General features: G+C 47.6%; 2 protein-coding genes across 4 annotated transcripts; one reads left to right on the top strand and one right to left on the bottom strand.

Moving 5' to 3' along the window:
- Positions 1–3,256: 3,256 nt before the first annotated feature.
- Positions 3,257–9,182, bottom strand: LOC309396577 (uncharacterized protein). 3 transcript variants are annotated; one of them, XM_081961805.1, is made up of 3 exons: positions 8,977–9,182; positions 6,264–6,353; positions 3,257–5,554 (listed from the first exon to the last, which is right to left on the bottom strand). In XM_081961805.1, the coding sequence occupies exons 1-3, from the start codon at positions 9,160–9,162 to the stop codon at positions 3,422–3,424; spliced, it is 2,409 nt and encodes an 802-aa protein (XP_081817931.1). In that variant the 5' UTR covers positions 9,163–9,182; the 3' UTR covers positions 3,257–3,421. The 3 variants fall into 3 exon arrangements, with proteins under 3 accessions (XP_081817931.1, XP_081817932.1, XP_081817933.1); XM_081961806.1 differs by having other exon boundaries at positions 8,989–9,181; XM_081961807.1 differs by lacking the exon at positions 8,977–9,182 and adding an exon at positions 7,580–7,719.
- Positions 8,726–21,468, top strand: SMG9 (SMG9 nonsense mediated mRNA decay factor). Its single transcript, XM_081961808.1, has 14 exons — positions 8,726–9,024; positions 10,643–10,811; positions 10,888–10,962; positions 12,004–12,250; positions 12,508–12,605; positions 13,150–13,262; positions 14,205–14,316; positions 14,629–14,724; positions 15,693–15,778; positions 16,371–16,477; positions 17,533–17,640; positions 18,949–19,074; positions 19,158–19,302; positions 20,206–21,468. The coding sequence occupies exons 2-14, from the start codon at positions 10,656–10,658 to the stop codon at positions 20,282–20,284; spliced, it is 1,548 nt and encodes a 515-aa protein (XP_081817934.1). The 5' UTR covers positions 8,726–9,024; positions 10,643–10,655; the 3' UTR covers positions 20,285–21,468.
- Positions 21,469–22,481: the final 1,013 nt, after the last annotated feature.

The raw sequence follows: 22,481 nt of genomic DNA, 5'->3' as shown, positions 1-22,481 counted from the left end.
GTTTTACGAGTAGTCCTCAATTTATGACCGTAATGCAGACCTGAATTTCTGAATGTTAAGTCACAAATCAAAAAAACCCACACGGCCAATCCAATTTTACGACTTTTTTTGTGGTGGTTGTTTAGCAAATGCCGTAGTCATTAAGCAAGTCAATGCATTCCTATGGGCATTGTTTGCTGGACAATTGCTGAATAAGTCAGTTCACCTGCATGACCACAACCCAATTTTACCAACATCCTTTTTGTGGTGGTTGTTGAGCAAACCCCCAGTCATTAAGCAAGTCAATGCATTCCTATGGCCATTGACTCTTTGCTGGAGACCCGCTGAAGACCGGATTCCAGCAAAAAAGTGATGTTGAGAGCCAGGGTGACAGAGTGGTTAGAGTGCAGTATTGCAGGCTAATTCTGCTGACTGCCAACAGTTCGATTCTCACAGGCTCAAGGTTGGATTCAGCCTTCCATCATTCTGGTCGGTAAAAATGAGGACCCAGACTGTGGGAAGCGGTATGCTGACTCGAGGTATTTTGTCCGAAATGCCTGCATTGTGACTGTGCCCACAACTTAAGGTGGCGCAGTGGTTAGAATGCAGAATTGCAAGCTAACTCTGCTCGCTGCCAGCAGTTCGATCCTGACTGGCTCAAGGCTGGACTTAAGCCTTCCATTCCTCTGAGCTCAGTAAAACGAGGACCCAGATTGTTGGGGGCAATATGCTGACTCTGTAAACAGCTTATAGAGGTCTGTAAAGCACTAACTACAAAGTGGTGTATAAGTCTTAAGTGCTATAGCATGTCACCTGACCACAGAATGCTACAACTTAATGTAAAGGTGAGGCAGCTGCCAAGAGCCCAAAATGCAGCTGTGTGACCACTAGAGGGCGTGTGCGTACCACTCTTAGAACTCTGGAACTGGGTCTTAAGTAGCTTTTTGGGGGAAGGGGTCCATTGTAACTTCGAATACTTATGAAAGCAAATGGTTACTACTACCTATAGTGCATATTGAACATCCACACAGAGAAGGAACATCCAGTAATGATCCAAACCAAGCCAAGAACCATGTTCAGTGAATGACCATTTGTCTGGTGTAGGGTTTCCTGCCTAAGCAGGGGGGTTGGACTAGAAGACCTCCAAGGTCCCTTCCAACTCTGCTATTCTAATGTTAGGACAGACCCTTTGCAAGCAAACAGTTCCTTGTGTGTTTTCCACGCTGAACTCCACTTAAAACCCCAGACTGAGAATAAGAAATCTCATTTATAGGGGTACATAAGTGCATTTCTACAACACGCCAAACTTGGTTTAGTTTTCACCTTGGATGGCTCTTCCGCGAGTTACAGCAGCGCCTTGCAAACTTAGCCTGTTTGATTAGCTCATCATTCAAGGTATTTTGTCCGAAATGCCTGTGTCGTGACTGTGCCCACAACTGTGGTGACGCAGTGGTTAGAACACAGCATTGCAAGCTAACTCTGCTCGCTGCCAGCAGTTTGATCCTGACAGGCTCAAGGTTGACTCAGCCTTCCATCCTTCCAAGGTGGGTAAAAACAAGGACCCAGATTGTTGGGGGCAATATGACGGCACGGTAGACCGCTTAGAGGGGGCTGTAAAGCAGTACAAAGCGGTATATAAGTCTAAGTGCTATTGCTACTATGAGAGATTAACGAGAACAGCTCTGCATCCAAAGTCCTGCATTTAATGAGAGAGGCAGGAAAAAAGACCTCCGTTCCTTCCAATGAAATTATCTGCTGTCTCCTATATAGGGTCCCCAAGATGTGCCAAGTCCAATATTGCAGTTGGAATTTATAGCTTGCACCTATCTAGAGATCAGTGAATCTGATGAAGCTTCTGTTAATCCATCGGGACATTGACACTGAAGATGGAGGAGTACTCACAATCAAAAACAGTGCTTGTTTGTAGAAATGGGTGTGTGTGTGAGATATAGGCTATTTTGTAAACTGTCATCTTTTAATTAATGTGGGTGACCTGTGGCCCTTGGCCTAATTTCATTTAGGGAGGGAAGTCCGGGAGGAAAGAGATAAAGGAGAAACATTAAAAAGAAAAGGGGGAATGTGGAAGGTATTAGCTTGGCTGTTGGGGGAAGGAAGGGAGGGAAGAAGGGAAGGTGGCAAGCTATGCGGATCAGACCTTCCATCTTCTCTCCGACCGGCTGCAGGAGGGATGTCGGGGATCAGATGGCTGTTGAAGAGTAGTCAAAAAAGGAAGTCAAGTTTTCTTATCAGAAGAAAAGTGTCTTCTCCGAAGAAATTTGTAATTATTCCGACTTTATAAACACTTGTGTAAAAACAACAACGTCCTCGCTTAACGACTGCCCTGCTTAGCAACCAAAATCAGATGGCTGAAAAAACACACAACGGGTCCTCGGGCTTACGACTGTGGCAGTGTCCCGCAGTCACGTGTTCACCCATTTCCTCAGCCAGCTTCCAACAGACTGCAGTAAAATTGCAAGCCGCGGTCAGGGGATGTCTTGCTGACTGACCGCAGGCAATTCGCTTAACGACCGTGATGAAACCATAAAAGCTGTGTTGCGGTCACATGAGGTCAACGTCAGCAGCCGGGTTGCCGGTTCCAAATTGCGGGCGTTGAGTGAGAACTCCCAGGACACAAATATTGTGGATCAATTTGGTCTGGTACTGTGTTTCCCCCCCAAAATAAGACCTCCCCGGATAATAAGCCCAATTGGGCTTTTGAGCGCAGGGGCTAAAATAAGACCTCCCCGGATAATATTTAAAGGCATGCACAGCTGGTACCCATTTCCTGGGGGGAGGGGCAACATGCCCCATGCACCCAGCATGCACCTGCCAGCCACACGGAACGGCCTCGCAGAGGCTGCTCCTGCAAATCTTAGTTACCACACCCCTTCTCTTAGTGGCGGCTGCAAAAAGAGCAGCAGGACCGGCGACACTAGGGCTGGCCAGAGCGTGCCAGGAACAGACACAGAACTTCCAGCCGTTTCTGGATCAGCTGATCTGCGGGCTGAGGTTAAGGGGCCTCCCACACCTCAAAAAATACTAAGACCTCCCCAAAAATAAGGCCAAGCGCTTATTTCAGGGGTCAAAAGAAAACAAGACCCTGTATTTATTTTCAGGGAAACACGGTAAATATTGTACATCCCCCTTCCGCCCCCCCGGGACGAATGCCATCACCTCCAACCAATGCAATTCATTTCCTGCTAAATGGTTGGAAGGTCCCTCCCTCCCAATGCCCCCCTTCTGCCCCCTCCCCACAGGTAAGCAACACATTAGGGGCTCAGGATCTCAGCTCTTTAATTACCGCCTTTAGATTAATTACATTGGGGAAAACTAAACAAATATCAGACAGCAACCATCAACGAACGGGCCCGGCTGGTCTCCTCCTCCGAACGCTCCGCCTCCCTCCTGCCCTTCAGCCGGCCCCACCACCAGCCCACCCGGCTCAGGAGAGGAAACCGACGAGGGTGTACACTCGCAAGCCGGGCCTCTGGCTCCTGACGTGATGCCAGAGGTAACGGGACAAACGTCGGAAGTTGACGCCGCAAGGGCAGCTGAAGCGAGCCAGGCCCGGTTGGCAGGAGTCGTGCCTTTGCAAACCGGCGTGTCCTCGGAGCGACTTCCCGCAGGTCGAGCAAATGAAGAGGGCTTCCTCCAGGTGCCGGAGCTGGTGGCGCAGCAGGTGGAGCAGGCCGCGGAAGGGAGAGCCGCATTCGCACAGGAAGCTCCTCCCCCGGCGTTTCCGCCCCTTCTGGTGCGAGCGCAGCTGGGAGTGCTGGCTGTAGCAGACCCCGCAGTCGGGGCACTTAAAGCGCCAGATGCTGCCGTTGCGAAGGGGCGGCTTCCTGGCTCGCCGGAAGGTCCGTTGCTGGGGCGGGTCGTGGTGGTCGCCCACCACCAAGCCTTGCTGGCCCGACTCGCTCTGCATCTCCACCACAATGAAGCCATCTTCGGCCGCCTGGGTGGGGCTGGGGGCATCTTGCCCGGCATGCATGTTGACGTCCCACGGCTCCGAGGCCACCGGAATGCCACCCCCAGTGTCGTACTCCAGGTCCAAGACCTCGGGATGGTCCCCTGTAGGGCAAGGCAGCAGCCGCATCATCACTGGGCCTCTGGGACTGGTGGTCACAGCGGGAAGGGGCTGCTGCTGCTGCTTGCTTGCCTCGTACAAATTGGGCAAGCAGAAGCTGGCCTCCTGCGACTCCCAGACCTTTTCTCCTTCCTCTGTGGCCTCGCTGTGGTCCAGTGGCAGGGAGGTCCCATAAGGGAAGGTGACATATTGAGGCTCGGGGACCAAATGGAAGGCGGCTGGATCCAGCGAAGACATCTGAGGATCCAGGTAGAGCGTGGGGGAGACCTCCGAGGTCTTGATGATCACTTGCTGGAAAGGACCGGGCTCAGTTTGGCCCTCCACCACGGCCGCCTGATCGTCCGCTTGCAGAAGCACCGTCCGGTAAACGGTGCAAGGGTTCTGACCGACCCACTCGGGGCCGACGGCTGCCTGGTCCTTGTCTCCACCAGCCTGCAGGGGATCGGTGCTCACGGAAGGATCCAGGAGGGCCGCCTGCTCCTCGGTTCTGAGGAACACCGGCTGCACAGTATTGGTGGTCCCCTGGCCGTCGAACACGGTGGCCTGCAGCTCGGCGTAATGCTGCTCGGCGGCGACAGGCACAGCCTCTGCCTCGTCACCGTCCAGAATGATGATCTGGTTTTCGGCACTCATGACCGCCGGTTGGAAGAGACCGCCGGCCACCTGGCCTTCCAGGACCCCTTCCTGCTTCTGCCAAGGTTGCAGGAGGTTGATCCCGGTGGCCCCATCGAGGACGGCCATGGAGTTCCCGGCTTGGGTGGCGTTGAGCAGCTCCTGAGGCTCCCACGTCTCAGCGCACCTCCTCTTCTGGTGCTTGGCGGCTTTCCGCTTGCCCGTCCTTTGAGGCCTGGGGACCTGCAGGTTGGCTGGCTGGCTGAGAATCTCCTGCACGACTGGGAGGTCAGAAACACCTTTGCCTTCCAGGGGGTTCCTGGTGCCGCCAAGAGGCTTGTAAACATACGAGCCTTGGGAGGAGCGCCGACTTACCTTCCGGTGATGGATTTTGATGCCCAATCGCACCAGCTTCAGGTGCCACTTGGTGTGCCGCGCAAATTGCTCCGGGCGCAGGAACCGCTTGCCGCACTCCAAGCAGCGGAGCTTGCGGGGTGGGGACGGGGGACGGGTGGGGTTCGGGGCTGCGTGCCGCTGGGCCAGCTCCTCCTCCTCTTGAGCGTGGTCCTGGAGGTGCTGGGTGTAGTGCCATTCCTCCATGAAGACCTGCAGGCACTTCTGGCACTGATAGGCACCGAAGGCTGGTATTCCGGGAGGGGGAGGGCCTCCAGGGCGCAAAGGGCAAGAGAACAAAGGAGGGACCCATTTCTCAGAAGCGGACAGTTTCGCCGTCACGGCGGGGCGGTGGATCGAACGTCGCTGGGCGGGGCGCGGGGGCCGTCTGACGGGCAAGAAGAAGGTCAGATGGGATTCCCCATCATCATCGCTGCTGGAGATGTCCACCGATTCCAAGCAGAGGCAATTCTGGACGTTTTCCTGGCGGTGGAAAGAATCACAGGACGTATAAGCTAAAAAAGGACCTGACAGGTCATCTAGTCCAGCCTCCTATTATCGACCCAGCTTAAGAAGTCGTTTTTAAAATGCTGATTTTTAGGACTTGCAGCACAGCCTTTTTTTTTTTCCTGTTCTGCATCTCCGGATGGCAGAAAATGGCGCCTTCAGTTTTCATCAAGTGCGGTAGTTACTGAGGGCTCCAAAGACGGCCAGAATTAGGGGCCGCAGGTGGTCCACCCAGCCCCAGAGACAGGCAGAACATGTTACACCTGCACTCAAGGTCAAGGTAATCACTTTCTCTAGTCCAGCTGCACGCATTAAACCCCCCTTCAGAAGTCTGGATTATAATAGCATTATATTATTATGTGTCCAGACCACAAACCTTGCTGATGAAGGACACCAACCAATGGCGCTTCTGGCAAAATTCACCACTAAAGGGTTGAGGGGTTTTAAGGGGAGAAATTAGCACCAACAATCCAAAAACAAGGAAACCAAGCAAAGGTCCTCCCAACTAGGAAAGGTTTTCCGGAGACTGCAAAAGGGATATTAAGGTAACCGCATATTCCCCCTTCCCACAAATTCTGATGCCCGAGTAATTGCCTGCATGGCACTCCAGGGAACTTCTAGAAACAACCCTTCGTGTATTCCCGGACTCCAAACCGAAAAGGGGACGACGGTGCCAGCTGCCTACCAAATGCAGAGGCAATTCATCCAGGTCTCCATCTTCGGTCACTTCGATTTCAGCACCAACATCCATCCCCGTCACCAAATCCATGGTGTCCTGAAAAAAAAAGAGAAGGAAACCTCCGGTGTGATATTTTTTCTCGGCAACTGAGGCTCCAGGAGTCCATGTTATCAGTCCGTGATGGCAAACCTATAGCACGCGTGCCAGAGGTGGCACACAGATCCCTTTCTGTGGGCACGCGCGCTGTTTGCCAACTGCTCTTCTGGTTTCTGGTGCGCATATGCGCACTGGCCAGCTGGTCTTCGCAGGTGCTGGAGTGCTGAAAACTCCCTGAAAAACGCCCAAAATACACGTTGTTTCCCAGGCTGTTTTGGGGCCATTTCTGACCCAAAAAATAGCCCCAAAACAGCCGAAAAACGGCAAAAAAATAGTCATGTGCTTCCCAGCCAGCTGGTGTTCGGATTTCCAGTGTTCCAGCATGCGCATGCACGCACATACATATGCATGCACATGTGTTGCAGTTTGGGCACTTGGTGCCAAAAAGATTCGCCATCACTGTTATAGGGAGTCCCCGCTTAATGACGGGTTGCTTCAGGGATGGTTCAAAGTTACGATGGATCCTCCGCTCCCCCCAAAGTTACTTAGGATGCAGTTCTGGAGGCAACTGGACTTTCTTTGACTCTGCAAGCCTCCTCCCTCTCTGTCTGTCTGTCTGTCTGCCTCTGTGCAGGGGGAAATCACACCTGCAAAAAGGGACCTGCTTGCAACAGGGGTTGCATCCCCCTCCCTTTTGCTCCCGCAATGCTTCCTTAGTCACCACAAAGGGCCTGATGCACAACCACAACCACCTCCTGACCCTAATCCGTAGCCCTCCCCCCCTTTTAAGATTTCCCTTCCCCAACCAGGCGCCCTTCCAGATGCACAATTTCCCCAGGACTCCCTCCATTGCAACCCTAATACGGTATCATATATTATAATCCTCATATAATAAGGGCGTGCATAAGTGCACCAGCGTGCCTACCGTCCCTCTCTTACTGTCCCCATTTCCTGTCTTCTTATGCATGCTTGTTCTCATTCCTGCTATCTTGTGCATGAGTGACAAACTAAATCATATCAAGTCCCCAGGGAGTGGGTGGGGTGGTGGGGAAGGCAGAGCTGGGATGCTACAGAGGACCCCTCCCCAATTCCCTTTGCAGAATGAGGCCTCCTCCTCTGCCCCCCCTCCAGCCCAGCCTTCCCCCATCTAGGGGGAGGGAGGGTCCCCTCCCTCCCTCCGTCTGCAAGGGGAAACCCGCGCGCGGCTCGGCGGGCTGCAAACTTGCCTCCTACTTGGATCCAGCAGGCCGAGCCGCAGCAACAACTCCCGGCCAGCCCCGCGGTCCCTGCCGCATGATGCTCGGCGGGACTCCGCCAGGAGGACCCCCCTCCGCCACCCCCACCGGCGCCGAGGAGACCAAGCGCTGGCTTTCCCCCTCCCACTCCCTGCGACCCCCTTCCCTCCCCGAAGCGCAATGGCAGCGGCGCTTCCAGTCCGGGAGTGGAGCGGACTGCGCATGCGGGGAGGAGCAAAGGCTGCCGGGAGCTGTAGTCAAAGCCTTCCTGATTCTTTCCTTCCTTTCTTCCTTCGCTGCTGCTGCAATTTTACAGAATAAGCCAAGCTCGGGTGGAGGGAGGGAGGGAGGGATCACAAGTCCCTGCGGGTTTTTATTTTTTGTTTTTTGCAAGATTTGCCATTGCTTGCTTCCTAAGGTGGAGAGAAAGAAGCTGGCTCAAGGTCACCCAGCATTGGAACTGGTGGCTGCCCTTTCCAAACAGGCAGAGGGGTCCTTGGCTGAAGGGCGTTGTTCTTAGAGGTAGCTCAGAGCTGAGCATGCAGGTTCTTCTTACCATGAAGATTACACTACCTGAGACTTCTCAGGGAACAACATCTGAATGGAAAACTGCTGGTGACCTTCTACCGCTGCACCCTAGAAGGTATTTGTGCAGCCCAGATCAGAGAGTCTAGATTGGAGGTCTTCAAACTTGGCAACTTTAAGACTTGTGGACTTCTACTCCCGGAATTCTCCAGCCAGCACAGCTGGGAGTTCAACTCCAATTCTGGGAGTTGAAGTCCACAAGTCTTAAGGTTGCCAAATTTGGGGATCTCTGGTCTAGACAATATTCTTTGACTACAAAACTTAGCTTCATGGCTTTTAGTAACTCATAACCATAAAGTCCTCAATGGCGTGTAACAGCCAGAAAAACTGATATGCTCTTTGTTGCACTACAAATACCATCGTCCCCAGCCCCAAACCAATGGAGATGGTAAAGGCTATCATTAATTTCACACCTCCACCACTAGATGGCGCTATGGCTGTAGCAATAAGGACTGTCTTCAACCCACCCAATAGATTCCGGTTTCAAGACACGCCCCTCCCGCTCTAAGCCACTCTAGGCTCATACTTTGTAGACTTTTGGCGCTTGCGTACGCGTGTAACTGCCGCGACGAACTAAACGCTGACGGCCATCCAACCAACATGCACAGGTTTGACGTGGAGAGGGAGCATGCGCCAAGTCAAAGCTAACGGTGCTCTCGCTCGGGGACAAAAATGACCTCCTGCGCCTGCGCGTTAGCTCAAACAACGGTGGCCGACGAGGCTCTTTCTCCGCTTCCTTCCGTGACCGCACATCGCTAATTCCATCTACCTCGCAACGAGCTTTTCCCCCCCATTGACGCTACCTTCTGTTTTACCTGACGCCGGGCCGGAGTGCTTCTTCCATAAGCGAGGTTCGTATCGGCTTTCGGGATTCCGCTGCTCAGGTATTGCTTTGCGGGACTGAGAATAGGTAATTCCTGGTTCAGTGCGCCAATATTCTTCCGCGAACGTTGAGAACAGCCAGCGTTATCCTTCCGCGAGAGGTACATAGTTCCTGTGGCTGCTTTCTTTTTCTCGTATCCCTGCGCGGGCGGTTGCTTAGCAACTACATCTCACCCTTCGAGGGTGTATCTCTCCGCCAATTATTATAGGTCCATCACTAATATATATCTTAATCCCAAACTTTGGATGCTCTGTGATGGTTCATCAGAACTGTAGCACTTTGCACATGCTCAGTAATATTAGTTGCTTGCATTCTACTTCCCCAGTACGTTCTGTCTTATTTAGGTCACTTATATTTGTTTACTTAAGTTATTGAATTTATATAGCTCTCCATCTCATATATGTGACATTGGGAAGCATACACAATTAAAACACAAAGCTAAACAACAATAAAACAGCAAAAACAGTTTAAAAAGCAAGCTATAATAACAAAAATGTCGGGGAGACTGCATGTTATCTCTCTCTGCTGCATATTATTTTATTTCAGAATTATAAACTGGATTAAAGATGGTATTTCTTCCTCCATCCCTTGTGGGTCAAACATGCAATATAATAGGAAGAGTAAGAGATCAAAATAAAAAAAAAAGAAATCTAGAACTCCCAGCTAAGCTCACCCAGTTTTCCCTTTTCTGGTTTACATTTTTGGAGGGCACAAGTCTTAAGGAAAAGTCTGACCTCCACATGCATGAATGCCATGTAAAAAGTAGCCCAGATTTAGTGGCTTAATTGGGAGTGGAAACTTGGTTATTAAGCGGTCGGTCACTGAGTGAATCTGTGACTGCTTCCAATCTAACTTTGTTTTTCTTTGCTTTCGTAAATATGAGTATTGGCCACAAAGTTGCTTTTTCATCACAGTCATAACTGTGATTGGTTGCTAAACAAGGCAGTTGCTAAATAAGAACTACCCCTGTTGCTCTTTGAGGGATCAAGCAATTCCTTCCCTAGTGAATAATGGCAGAGCTGTGGATCTTTAGCCTACATCCCCAATCCTATATGCACAGTGATTCCAAGGTTAAACTTTTTCTTTGGTCCTCATATTCAAAGCCTGTGACTTCCTAGTGATTACTCCATTAAAAGGTAAAGGTAAAAGTTCCCCTCGCACATATGTGCTAGTTGTTCCCGATTCTAGGGGGCAGTGCTCATCTCTGTTTCAAAGCCGAAGAGCCAGCGCTGCCTGAAGAAGTCTCTGTGGTCCTGTGGCCGGCATGACTAAATGCCAAAGGCTGTTACCTTCCCACCAAAGGTGGTTCCTATTTTTCTACTTGGATTTTTACATGCTTTCGAACTGCTAGGTTGGCAGAAGCTGGGGCAAGTAACAGGAGCTCACTCTGCTATGCGGCGCTAGGGATTCGAACTGCTGACCTTTCTTATTGACAAGCTCAGTGTCTCAGCCACAGAGCCACCACTCCATTATTCCATCCTAAATGTCATGCCTTTTCTCTCTGAGGCCTTCTGAGGTCAGATAATATGTTTCTTCACTCTTGTGATCGTTGACAACCCAGATGGACTCTCTTGTTCTCTTCCCAGATCCCCTTGTCACATGTCGGAGTCGGGGCACAGTCAACCTGGATTGTATGAACGGCGCCGTCGCTGGAACCGGGAGAAGGAACTGGGTCACCAAAGCCTGTCTGGGCCAGGGCGAGAGCGTGACTATGTCCCCTGGGACCGGGATCGAGACCGAGATCGAGACCGGCGGGTAAAAGTCTACACTTTGGTTGGGAGGGCCATGAGGGCAGGGATCCACCTTAAGTCTGACCTTGATTTCATTGTAGGAACCTATGGATGAACCAGTGGGGACAATGATGCAAAAGACACCCATCATTCTGGCCAAACCTCCAGCAGAGAGGGTAGGTGGGAGAACATGATCCCCCGCTTTTAGGTTTTATAAGAATATTTGATAGGTCATTTGGGGCCCAGGATTCACCACTGGAGGCTTCTTCATTCAAGGATAACCACGCAGCCCTATTTAGCTGCTAATTCTTCTCCCAGCCATTGGGGCTAAATAGATTTAACTTCTACACCTCAATAACAATTTGGGTTCCTGACCACCTATTAATTTTTCTTGTTTACCTGTACTTTTTTTCCCAATCAAATTTCAGTTGTAAGTTGTGACGGTTGTTCAGTGGGTCACCAGATGATCACCTGATTTTACCACCTTTTGTGTGGCTGTTATTAAGCGAATAGTGTGGTGGTTAAGTGAACCCATTGTTTGCCGGGTGGGGGGGTTGCTGGAAACTGAAAGTAAACACCAGTTTCTGGCAAAAAATATTGTAAATTGTGGTCATGTTACTGCAGGGGGAGGCTGGCTGTTGGAATTTCAAATATGGCTTGTACGTAGCTTTTTCAGGGTCTGTCATAACTTCAAATGATTGCTAAGCAACTGGACATAAGCTGAAGACTACCTGAAGTTGCTAGATTGGTTGATTTATAATGCCCAAAGTCACAATTGTTTAAATTGGACAGCTGTATTGGTTTCTTAAAAAATACATTCTCTCGCCGCTTTAATGTTTGAAAGAGACCAATTGAGAAGGGTATTCTGTTTTCTCCCTACATACTCCTCCCATCTTTTTTTATTTCATATTATTAATGGGATATTTTCCCTCAGAGGGAATGAGGGAACCCAGAATCTGAAACATACCTACAGTGGGAATGGTCTCTCGCCTGGTCCAATCCTTTTAGGCATCCTATAGTGAAGGAGCTGTTGAAAGTAGGAAAAAAGTAGAAATAACTTTATTACAGAAAGCTGTAAAAAAAAGTTAAAAGGAAAAAGCAAATAAAAAAAGCCATCTGGTAAATATGAGGAAGGTAGTGGGACATAGGAGCTCTCAGGAAAGGGAGCTCTATACAGCTGAGAGGGATTTGGGATCTTGGCTTGTTTGTCTTCATAGTCCAAGGTGGCTCCAGTCACTGCCCCTGTCCCAGCTGCTGCTGCTGCTGCTCCTGCCATGGAAAAGCCCATTGTGCTGATGAAGTCCCGAGAGGAAGGCAAAGGCCCTGCTGGAACCACAGAGGTGTCTGCTCAGCCCCCTGCAGCTGTGGCCAAAGTGGAGAAGGAAGGCCAGCGTCCCACCCAGCCTGTCTATCAGATCCAGAATCGGGGCATGGGCTCGGCTGCATCCAGCGGCATTATAGACCGTAAGTCTGGACCAAAAGGGCAACTTTTGGGGATGAAAGCATTCTATCTGTGGCAGCTGATAAGGAGCATCTCTCCCGGCAGTTCAGGGGCAGGCACGGTATGTCATTCCATGGTTTAGACCTGCCTCTTGAACTGCTGCTGGCCCTTGATCTGGATTTAAATAATCAACAGGGGAGTGAAGGGGCGATATAATATCACTATATATTGCTCTTATGGGGAGCTTGTGGGTTAAGTTGTCGCCTGCTGATTTTTCTAGCTGTGGTTGGCCAGGCAAAGTTGTTAGCCCCGGAGAAGATGAAACATAGCATCAAGCTGGTGGATGATCAGATGAACTGGTGTGACAGTGCTATTGAGGTATCTGGATTATCTAGTAGTTTTTCCTGCTGGCTTGCTCTTTTTGTATTCTGTATCTCCCATTCTTGCAAACCCTGCTCTGATCTGTCTTGTTTTTCTTGAACCCGTTGCTTTCCAAAGCTGTTCAATGTCTTTTTCGTTTGCTTTTTTTTGTTTTAATCCATTTTTAAAGCTTTCAAATAACCAGAATTTCCCCCTGACTTTCTGTTGAGCTACGCGGAGAGGTTTTTGGTTTTATTAACTTTGTATTCTGTCCCAAGCTATTTGTTGTACGTAGGTTAGAATCACAAGTGATTTTATTAAATATTTGTACGTATCTTAACTTTCCGCTGAAATGCAACTTGGGGAAAAAATGAAGAACAAGATTAAAAAAGGGTGCGAACAAACAAATAATAGATTGATAAGTTCCACCATCGCTAGACAATATAAGTGGGTTATATTTTGTTTTAGAATATAGATAATATATATTAAACTACCACCCTACCTTTATGAGGTGTTATGCTTACAATTGTTCTCCATTTCCTCTTTCTCTCTCTGATATTAGTACCTCCTGGACCAAACAGATGTGCTTGTAGTTGGGGTATTAGGACTGCAAGGTACTGGGAAGTCCATGGTGATGTCACTGCTATCAGCCAATCAACCCGAAGAAGATCAGAGGTAGGTGGACATTAGGAAGAGGAACTGCCTTGCCATTGGATAACAGACTGATCGAAGGGGGTTGACAATGAGCTTTGAAAATGAACCGAATAAGGAAGATTGTTATGTCGCTCTTAATTCATTAATGGGTGTTAAGTTTGGAAGTTTTTTCTTACTTTAGTGTAGCATAACAGAACAAAAGGAATCCAAAAAAAAAAAAAAAAGAACCAGGAAAAAACATAAAACCATACTTACGGGAAACAATTCAGCTTCATTTTTAAAGACATTGTTAAAGTTTGATCTCATGAAATAATATTGATTTGTTTTTCCATTGCATTGATCAGATCTAATGCATGCACAGTTTGTGAAGGCTTGTAAATCTAGGGAACACACGGCCTTTCTTTTTCTGCCTTCGCTGTTACTTGATAAGGCTATAATTCTGTCTCTGCAGTGGTGCAGATTGTTGGCAGATTCCTTAGATTGTAATCATTTTTATCACACCATGTTAACAATATATGGATCTTAAACCAGAACAGGGCCAGTGTGTCCATTACTAGTTCAGAAACTATCATTCAGCTTCCTTGCTATTTGAATATTCCTGTTTTAAATACATACGTTATTATTTTCAGCTGACACACCTGCTTCCTTCCTCTCTCAGAGACTTTAAACTCTAGAGCAGGGGTGTCCAAACTTGAGAACTTTAACACTGGTGGACTTCAACTCCCAGAATTCCCCAGCCAGCATGGCTGGCTGGGGAATTCTGGGAGTTGAAGTCCACCAATCTTAAAGTTCCCAAGTTTGGACACCCCTGCTCTAGACCCTGCCAATTTGCTCTTTTAATATTTGCACATGGTCTGGCACCACACACTGGTTCAGCAATTCAATGTATCCCCTGAAGTTTAACCCGTAACAGATTGTCAGCCCTCCTTCATTTTTCTGCGAATGTTTTCCCCCTTTTTGTAGGACGTACGTGTTTCGCACTCAGAGCCAAGAAATCAAAGAGCGTGGCGGCAACCAGACGAGTGGCATCGATTTCTTTATTACTCAGGAGCGAATCATCTTCCTTGATACTCAGGTCGGTGATGCGGTGATATTTCTCTGATTTGTTTTAGCTCCCAATCGCAATCTCCCGGTTTCCAGTCTGAAAACCACGAGACCAAACTGGCACTCTCTTTATTCGTTCACTATAAATGCTGCCTCCAAGAGCTAGTTACACAAACAACATCCATTAGTACAGAAGTGTATTCAGGGCCCCTGTCCTCCATTCCGTTGTCTCCCGAGGGAGGATTAGCTTTCTATGAGAACTGAGGGCAGGGCTTGGGTTACTTTGGCTAAGGAATGATATCTTAAAAACTCCCAATTGTTTTCCTTCTCTTTTTTTTTGTAGCCCATTCTCAGTCCCTCCATCCTAGATCACCTGATCAATAACGACCGCAAGCTGCCACCGGAGTACAATCTACCCCATACCTATGTTGAGATGCAGGTAATGGTCCATCTTACCTTGTGTAGAACAGGGGACAGCGGTGGTTGCAGGGAATACCTGCAATACTTTCATCTCAGGTAATCATCAGAGCGAACCTGCCTATGGGAAAGGCGCAGGCCCTGATCCGTATGTCTTCGCAGCTGAAGGAATATGAAAGTTGGAAAACGCAGGGGCAATACACCTCTCTTCTTCGTTTCCTTTTTATTGTTTATTTGTCTGTCTTGAGGATTTTATATAAAGTGAAAAGCATTTCTTAAGAAAACGAGAGAGAGAAAATAAAATAGCGTAAGAAAGAAAAAGTGAAAGGAGAAAAATTGAAATGTAATTATTTACAGCCTTCTTTTCAACAGATGTTAAGCCTATTGTTTCCCTTCCCTCTTAACTTCCAGAAATTATTTAACCCCTCATTTAATTCTCCTCTGTTTCAGTAATTAAATCTATAAATTGTTTCTCTCTCTCTCTCTCTCTCTCTCTCTCCCTCTCTCTCTCTCTCTCTCTCTCTCTCTCTCTCTCTCTCTCTCCCTCCCTCCCTCCCTCCCTCCCTCCCTCCCTCCCTCCCTCCCTCTCTCTCTCTCTCTCTCTCTCTTTAGTAAACATTCTATAAAAGCCTTCCAATCTTTTAAACAAAGCACCTTATTTTCCTTCTGTCCAAACCGGTCAGTTTTGTAACGTCCATGAATTCTGACATCGTGGGAATTTCTACTCTTCCACCTTTGACCACGTCATAATCCTGTATTCCTCCTTTCCTGACATTAGTTATTTTAGTCTCCTTGCTGTTTCCCTTCTTGGTAACTTCTATTTAATTGGACTGCACCTTCAGTCAATTCACTATTCTTAAATGATTATCAGGATGTCATCCGTTCTTGTGAATGCAGCTCTAGACCAAGAACTTGGCCATGATTTTTGGCTTGCATCCAGAGGCCGTTTCCTGCCTTTCTGCCTGTTACTTGATGCTTCTTTCTTTCTAGTCCCTTCAGATCGCTGCCTTCCTCTTCACCGTCTGCCATGTGGTGATTGTGGTACAAGACTGGTTTACTGACTTAAGCCTTTACAGGTGAGAGATGGGTTGGAATGGGCCCTATTGTGAACAAACAACTGCAGGCAACTGTTTAAGTCCAAAGTCTTTTAATAATCCGTTTTCCTGCTGCTTAAGGCCAGAATTGGGTATACAACCTATTCTTTTAAACCAAAACTTGAATTCTCAAATCTTATCTATAGATGCCACTCAATATTAATTCTCTGAATGCAGGTACTTTGGGGGGGGGGGTCTCTTGATAACGGCCAGACTGCTAAATTTTGAACAGCTTGATATATGTGTAACTGTTTTAGTTTAGTTCTATTTCTAGATCTTGGAGGAAACTTAACCGATCACCTTAATGCCAACTAGTAGACGGAAACCAGAGGGATGTGCTTCTTGGGTGATTGCTACATAGGTGGTTAAATCAGTGTGCCCCTTTCCACCCTCAATTTTTATAACTCATCTTTAACTCTGTCTTCCTTCTTCAAACTTTCCTGACAAGGTTAACATTGTGTGATTATTTTTGGAGTAACAAAATTCGGAAAGTGCGACAGAATAATCCTCCCGTCCTTCCTCTTACTGTGGAAGATTACTGTGTTGGTTGAAGGGTTTTCTTTCTCCATTGCAGGTTCCTTCAGACAGCTGAAATGGTAAAGCCCTCCACTCCGTCTCCCAGCCATGAATCCAGTAGCTCATCTGGCTCCGATGAGGGGACTGAATACTACCCACACATCGGTATGGAAGAACAGAAGCCTTTCCTCCATAATTGTCCTGTCTCTAGACGAAGCGGTGTCGGGCTGCAAGACAGGAAGTGATGGGAGGCTAAAGTAGAAAATTGTGAAGAAGGGGGACGGACGGACTAGGAGAGGCCAACCAGGAGGACATCACCACAAGTCTGTGTGTGGAGTGGAATGTAGCCTGGATTCCCAGGAGGGAGGGGCTCTAACCCAGAAGGCCAAGAGACTGCTAGGTTTAGATAGCTTGACTGGGAGGAAGAGAGTTAAGATCAGTGATCCCCAACCTATCTGGTTCTATGGACCGGCAGTGGCCGGGGAATTGGGGATGGTTTCGTGGGTGAGCCTGCTGCTTGTGCAAATGCAGCTTTGTAAGCTTGCATTCCACTTGTGTGGCCCAGTTCTCAAAGGGCCGTGGAATTCTCGTCAAGACGGCTCCACCCTAGACATTCTCAGAGTGTATAATTTAATGAGGCAGGTAATTTAATTTGGCCACATGAGGAACAATAAAGGAAACTGCTTAGAAGTAATTCTGTGTTGTCTTTCTTGACACCTGCGACATCTGGTGGCGCAGTAGTTAGAGCGCAGTATTGCAATCTTAATTCGGCTGACTGCCGACTGCCAGCAGTTCGAGTCTCACCGGCTCAAAGTTGACTCAACCTTCCATCCTTCCAAGGTCGTTGGGTGCAATATGATGACTCTATAAACCACTTAGGGAGGGCTGTAAAAGTACTAAGGTGATATTTAAATACAAGGGCTATTGCTTTCTAGTTGCTTTCCATGTATTTTTCCCCTTTCTTGCGTGAGAATTAAACCCCTTTGCTTGCAGATTTCTAGATTCTGTCATTGTACACAATCTTCCTGTACACATGGAAGGTTGCGTCCTTGCTCCACTAGGAACCTTTTACCAGGGAATCAGAAGAAAACCTTCCTGTTTAGCTTGGCTGAGCCCCAGCTTGTTTAAGACAAGAGTTTACACGAAGGTGTGAGCTGAGAGAACAAGGGCCCTGAACTCATGATTCTTGTTCATTCTTCTCCCCCTCTCCCCGTCTCTAGTTTTTCTCCAAAACAAAGCCAAGAGGGAAAACTTCTGCCCTCGGAACCTGAAGCAGATGCACCTCGTCATTGACAAGATTATGATGCATTCACACCTGAAATACAAAGGTAAAAGGACTTGCTCACCAATTCGCTTGGAGGACTGGATTACAGTTCTTGAATGGAAACGCAATTCAAGTGGGTAGCGAGACTCTGATACTGATGGGAGGAAAATGAGATGGTGCCATGGATTCTGGAGGAGTTCATCCAGTCTTAAATCTTCTTGTGGGTGAAAACAGTCTTACAAAAAAACAGTCAAAAGTCAAGCAAACGGTGCTGACTTTCTAAGTACCTTTTTAAGGATGGATTTGGGCAATACAGATCTTTTTGCAAAAAAAAAAAAAGTTTCCTGAAAGGACCAACCACTATTGGAAGGGTTTGTTTGGATCAAAGCACCTCGGGCGTGAATTTGGAGCATATACTTTTGATTCAGAGTGGGGAGTATGTTTTTCCTGGCAGGTTTGTGGGACGGGAGACAGCAGGGAAAATTCAAGGCCATCCAAATTGGTGTGTGGGGGAATCAAATGTAGAGGGGAACCAGAAGAGGAGGAACTAACTAGGTCTTCTAACTGAGGACTATAGTTGTTCTTGGATGTCATTCGATGCTCAGATGCTGTTGCCACTAGATCAGGGGTGTCAAACTCTATTTCGGTGAGGGCCGCATTAGGGTTGTGCCTGACCTCAGAGGGTCAGGGTGGGAGTGGCCAGGGGAATGTTACTTGTGTCAGGGGTGCCTATGGTGGCCTGAGTGCTCTGCCACTGAAAACGGACTCCCGAGCTCCGTTTTCGCCTACAACTGTCTCCGGCAGCCCCCTGCCAGCGAAAATAGAGCTTGCGAGGGCCATTTGCGAACTCCATTTTCGCTGGCAGAGGCACCCGGGGCTGGTCGTTTGCTGTTTCCAGGGTGGCTTCGCAGGCCAGATCTAAGCACCCCATGGGCTGTATCCGGCCCCCAGGCTTTGAGTTTGACACCCTTGGACTAGATGATGTATAGAATCGGTCAGAAAGAAAGAAAAGAAAGAAAAAAAGGAAGGAAGGAAAGGAAAGAAAGAAAGGAAGGAAGGGTTGAGAGATAAAGAAAGAAAACAAAAAAGAAAGAAAAAGAAAGAAAGAGAGAAAGAAAGAAAAAAGAAACAAGGAAGAAAGAAAGGGAGGGAGGAAGGAAGGAAGAAAGGAAAGAAAGAGGGAGGGAGAAAGGAAGAAAGAAAGAAAGAAAGAAAGAAAGAAAAAAAGAAAAAAAGAAAAAAAGAAAAAAAGAAAAAAAGAAAAAGAAAAAAAGATTCACTCACTAATGGAAACTTGAATTCACATTTTTTCTGGAAGGCTCAGCCTGGCAAAGGACAGGAAATCTTAGAAGTTCCACTTTTTTCCTCCTAGGCATCCTCTCCATGCTTGAATGTAACATATTCCCTGGCCTGCCACAGAGCTACCTGGACGCAGAGGTCAATCTGTTCTTACTGCCCTTCATGGATTCTGAAACCGATGACGTGCTACCCAGAGCAAGTGAGTCCCGAGAATTCACTTCCCAGCTTTTTCTTGTCCCTTAGCTCAGAATGCAAACACCCACGCTTCCATTTACTTTGCAGCCCCAGGAAGCGGCCCTCTCTTCTCCCTCCTTCCCGGATACAAAGGACACCCCAGCTTCCAGTCACTGATTGCCAAGCTTCGCAGCCAGATGATGTCCATGTCCCGGCCTCAGCTCTCCCATACCATCCTGACAGAAAAAAACTGGTAAGCACGTGTTTAACTGCACCTAAGGCCGGTGGGATTTGTGGCAGCCGAGACATCCTAGATCAGATCTTCCTTCTCCCAGCTTGGAGGAAGAAGCTACTGTATTTTTCGGTATTTAAGGTGCACCCCCCTCGCCCCCCACAAAAAAAGTGGGTGGAAATGTCTGTGTGTCTTATAGAGTGAATGTTGCCGAAGCCCTGTCCACCCTCCAGCCCCCACCTGCCGGCCTTCGCCTCCCAGCAATTTGCCTTTTTGCAGCAAACAGCCTGGTCAGCTTCAGCACAGCCTGATTTAGTATGAACAGCTGATTAGCAATTGGATCTGCCTCCCGGAATACCACCGATCAGCTGTTCCAGGCTGCAGGGATTGCCACTGCCCATCACCACTGCTGCTGTCTATCGCCGCCTCTCTGCGGCCCATTTTTGGCCTCCGCGCATCCCATTCCAGGCAGCGGGGATAGGCGGTGGCGGCGGTGACGATCCACTCTGCCATGAACGAGCCAAAAATGGGACGTGCGGAGGCTGAAAACGGGGCATGCGGAGGCGGCGATAGGAGCAGTGACGATGGTGGCGGTGGCGATCCTTGCAACCTAGAACAGCTGATAGGCGGTATTCCGGGAGCAGATCCAACTGCCAATCAGCTGCTTGTGCTAAAGCAGGCTGTGCTGAAGCCGACCAGGCTGTTTGCTGCAAGGAGGTAAATTGCTGGGAGGCAGAGGCAGATTTTTTTTCTTGTTTTCCTCCCCAAAAGCCATGTGCATCTTATAGTCCAAAAGATACGGTAATTGACGTGCTCCAGACCTCTTGCATCAGACACTGTAGACTTTGTCAGTGAAGGTCCTCATCGTGATGGAGAACTTTCACCTAGTACACATTGACCTGAGTGTTGATATTTCCCCTCCAGGTTCCACTATGCAGCACGTATCTGGGATGGCGTCAAGAAGTCCTCTGCCCTCTCCGAGTATAGCCGGCTGCTGGCATGAGCACAGTGTCTCCATACTGGAACTGCCGAGAGACAGCTCCATCCCTCAGCTGGAGCAGACCAGGGTATCTGCCCCCCTCGTGCCGGGGCCCAGGATGATACGTCTCCCGGAGAAGGGAGGTGCGCTCCTTCGGTGGTGCCAGGAAGATTTAAGAGGGAAAATGCAAGGTTTTGGCTTTGCATCCCTAAAGGACCGTCCTGTTCAAAATGGATCTTGTCCCTTGGGGAATCTGGCCTAGGTGGAGAGCTGCTCTTGTACTAATTCCAGAGCTGTGCTGGGTCCTTTGCACAAGGAAGGATTCAAATCTGCAATCTCCTGGTGGGAGGGGGAACAATGAAACCTCCTCTGCTTCGGAATAGCAGGTGAGGCCGAAGGTCGGTGGGAAGTTAGTGTTGTTTGTTTACTCGTAGGGTTTCCACCCTACTTCAGTGTGTCATTCATAAAAGCTTTCATTTTGATAGGCATGTATCTTGCCTTCTTCTCTCTCTATTCCAGCCTGTCTTCCTTCCCCCTGTTTGGCCCTATTTTTCCTGGTCCCCTGATGCAAACTGGACAGAACTCTCTCTCTCTCTCTCTCTCTCTCTCTCTTTTTGGCATGGGTGGTTATTCTTGTTCAATAAACTGTTAAAGCTGCTTCCATTTTGAAGGATGTTTTGATACACACAATAAATCACTGCTGTGTTATCGTCTTCCCTTGACAAATATTGGTGGAGTTACGTTCTAAAGATACAATCGTTTTTATCAGTGAGATGAGTTACCTCGAAAAGTATCATAATGGGGCCTTTTCATTTTTTTGCCATTGGATTCTTTCCGCCTCCAGGTTTGGCTAGCGAATTGGCTATTTAGTCCAGTACAGGTTGAAGATAAGATCTGATTTAATTAGGGTGTTCAAATCAGTTTGAACATATCGATTCAGTTCAATTTAACTTGAATCATCAATCCAACGTGGATTTGATTGAATGGCTTTGAATTGAAATCTATTGATCAAAGGCTCATCTGTTTCTACTGTTCTAATACGCTGTTTGCCCTTGAGTTTTAGACAGTGTTATAAGTTTCAGACAGTATTGCTTTGGATCTGAAGAGCAGCAGAATCCTAACAGATAACATGCAAATTCAGACTTGTTACACTATCCAAATAAATCGATGTAAAAGTTTTTAAAACGCTCTTATTTTTTGGCAAGAAACTAATATTTTTATTTGCAATGTTTCTGACTTAATATATTTGGGATACACCAAACATTCTTTTTGTACGCAAGTGACAAATAAATAAAAAATTTCCTTGTTTTTTTTTCCTTTGAAAACATTTCATGTCTCATCCAAGAAGCTTCTTCACTTCAATTCAGGACTGAAGGAAGTTTCTTGGATGAGAAGCGAAACATTTCCAAAGGAAAAAAAAACCAGAAGAAAGTCCAGTTGCCTTTTGCAAAAAGCACCTTTGGGACAACCGTGGATAATTGAAAATCTCCCTAGACATCTTTGGGATACAGCTGCAGGAGGTGAATGAAAAAACAACAACAGGAATTTCCTTTTCATTCAAACTTGCTGTTTGAATAAAAACTGTGTATAGTAAAAAAAAAAAACCTTCCTAGGAATTAAAAAGTAAATAAGCTAGCTCAACCATCATCAACTTTGGAATGACCCATTGTCATTCTACAGGTTCATTCACAAAAGCTTCCAACTGTTCTAACCATTCACACACAAACATCTTTACTCATTCATTTATTTAAGAGGTTTGTATGGCCGCCCAACACACAGATATGACTGAACAGCATAGAAGAAAAAGTCAGAACAGCTGAATGTTTGATTGATTTAAGTACCATGAAGTCATTGACTCAGTCATACAGATTTTCTCCAGGATGATCTGTCCCCAGTGTGATCTTTTTAAAGTCTGCCTAAAAGTGCACTCCTCACCTGTAACTGAATCCATTCATCTTACTGATGGCCTCTTTCCTTCAGCCTTTCCCAGTGTTACTGGGAATAGAGAATAATAACAGAATACTAAAATAACAAGAGTGGGAAGAGACCTTGGATGTTTTCTAGTTCGGCTCCCTGTTCAAGCAGAAGACCTGTTTAGTTTAGCTTAGTTTATTGTCATTGCATCTTGTACAAATTAAAAGCCATCTTCAGTGTACATTTTATACATAAAAAAGCACACATCCTTCACAATTGAATTAAAAAAACCCTGATATTGCATTAA

This window comes from Natrix helvetica (genome assembly GCF_964273705.1).
Source record: "Natrix helvetica genome assembly, chromosome: 9".
In the NCBI taxonomy this organism is placed as follows: domain Eukaryota; kingdom Metazoa; phylum Chordata; class Lepidosauria; order Squamata; family Natricidae; genus Natrix; species Natrix helvetica.
This window is presented reverse-complemented; position numbering and strand designations above follow the sequence as displayed.

Bases quoted from the DNA above. Each gene is read 5' to 3' on its own strand.
- SMG9 (XM_081961808.1), top strand. From the start codon at position 10,656: ATGTCGGAGTCGGGGCACAGTCAACCTGGATTGTATGAACGGCGCCGT. The intron at 12,251-12,507 runs GTAAGTCTGGAC...TGATTTTTCTAG, and splicing joins ATCCAGCGGCATTATAGACC to CTGTGGTTGGCCAGGCAAAG. The intron at 16,478-17,532 runs GTATGGAAGAAC...CCCCGTCTCTAG, and splicing joins TGAATACTACCCACACATCG to TTTTTCTCCAAAACAAAGCC.
- LOC309396577 (XM_081961805.1), bottom strand. From the start codon at position 9,162: ATGTACCTCTCGCGGAAGGATAACGCTGGCTGTTCTCAACGTTCGCGG. The intron at 6,354-8,976 runs GTAGCGTCAATG...TTTTTTTTTCAG, and splicing joins GGCGTCAGGTAAAACAGAAG to GACACCATGGATTTGGTGAC. The intron at 5,555-6,263 runs GTAGGCAGCTGG...TTCCACCGCCAG, and splicing joins ATGAATTGCCTCTGCATTTG to GAAAACGTCCAGAATTGCCT.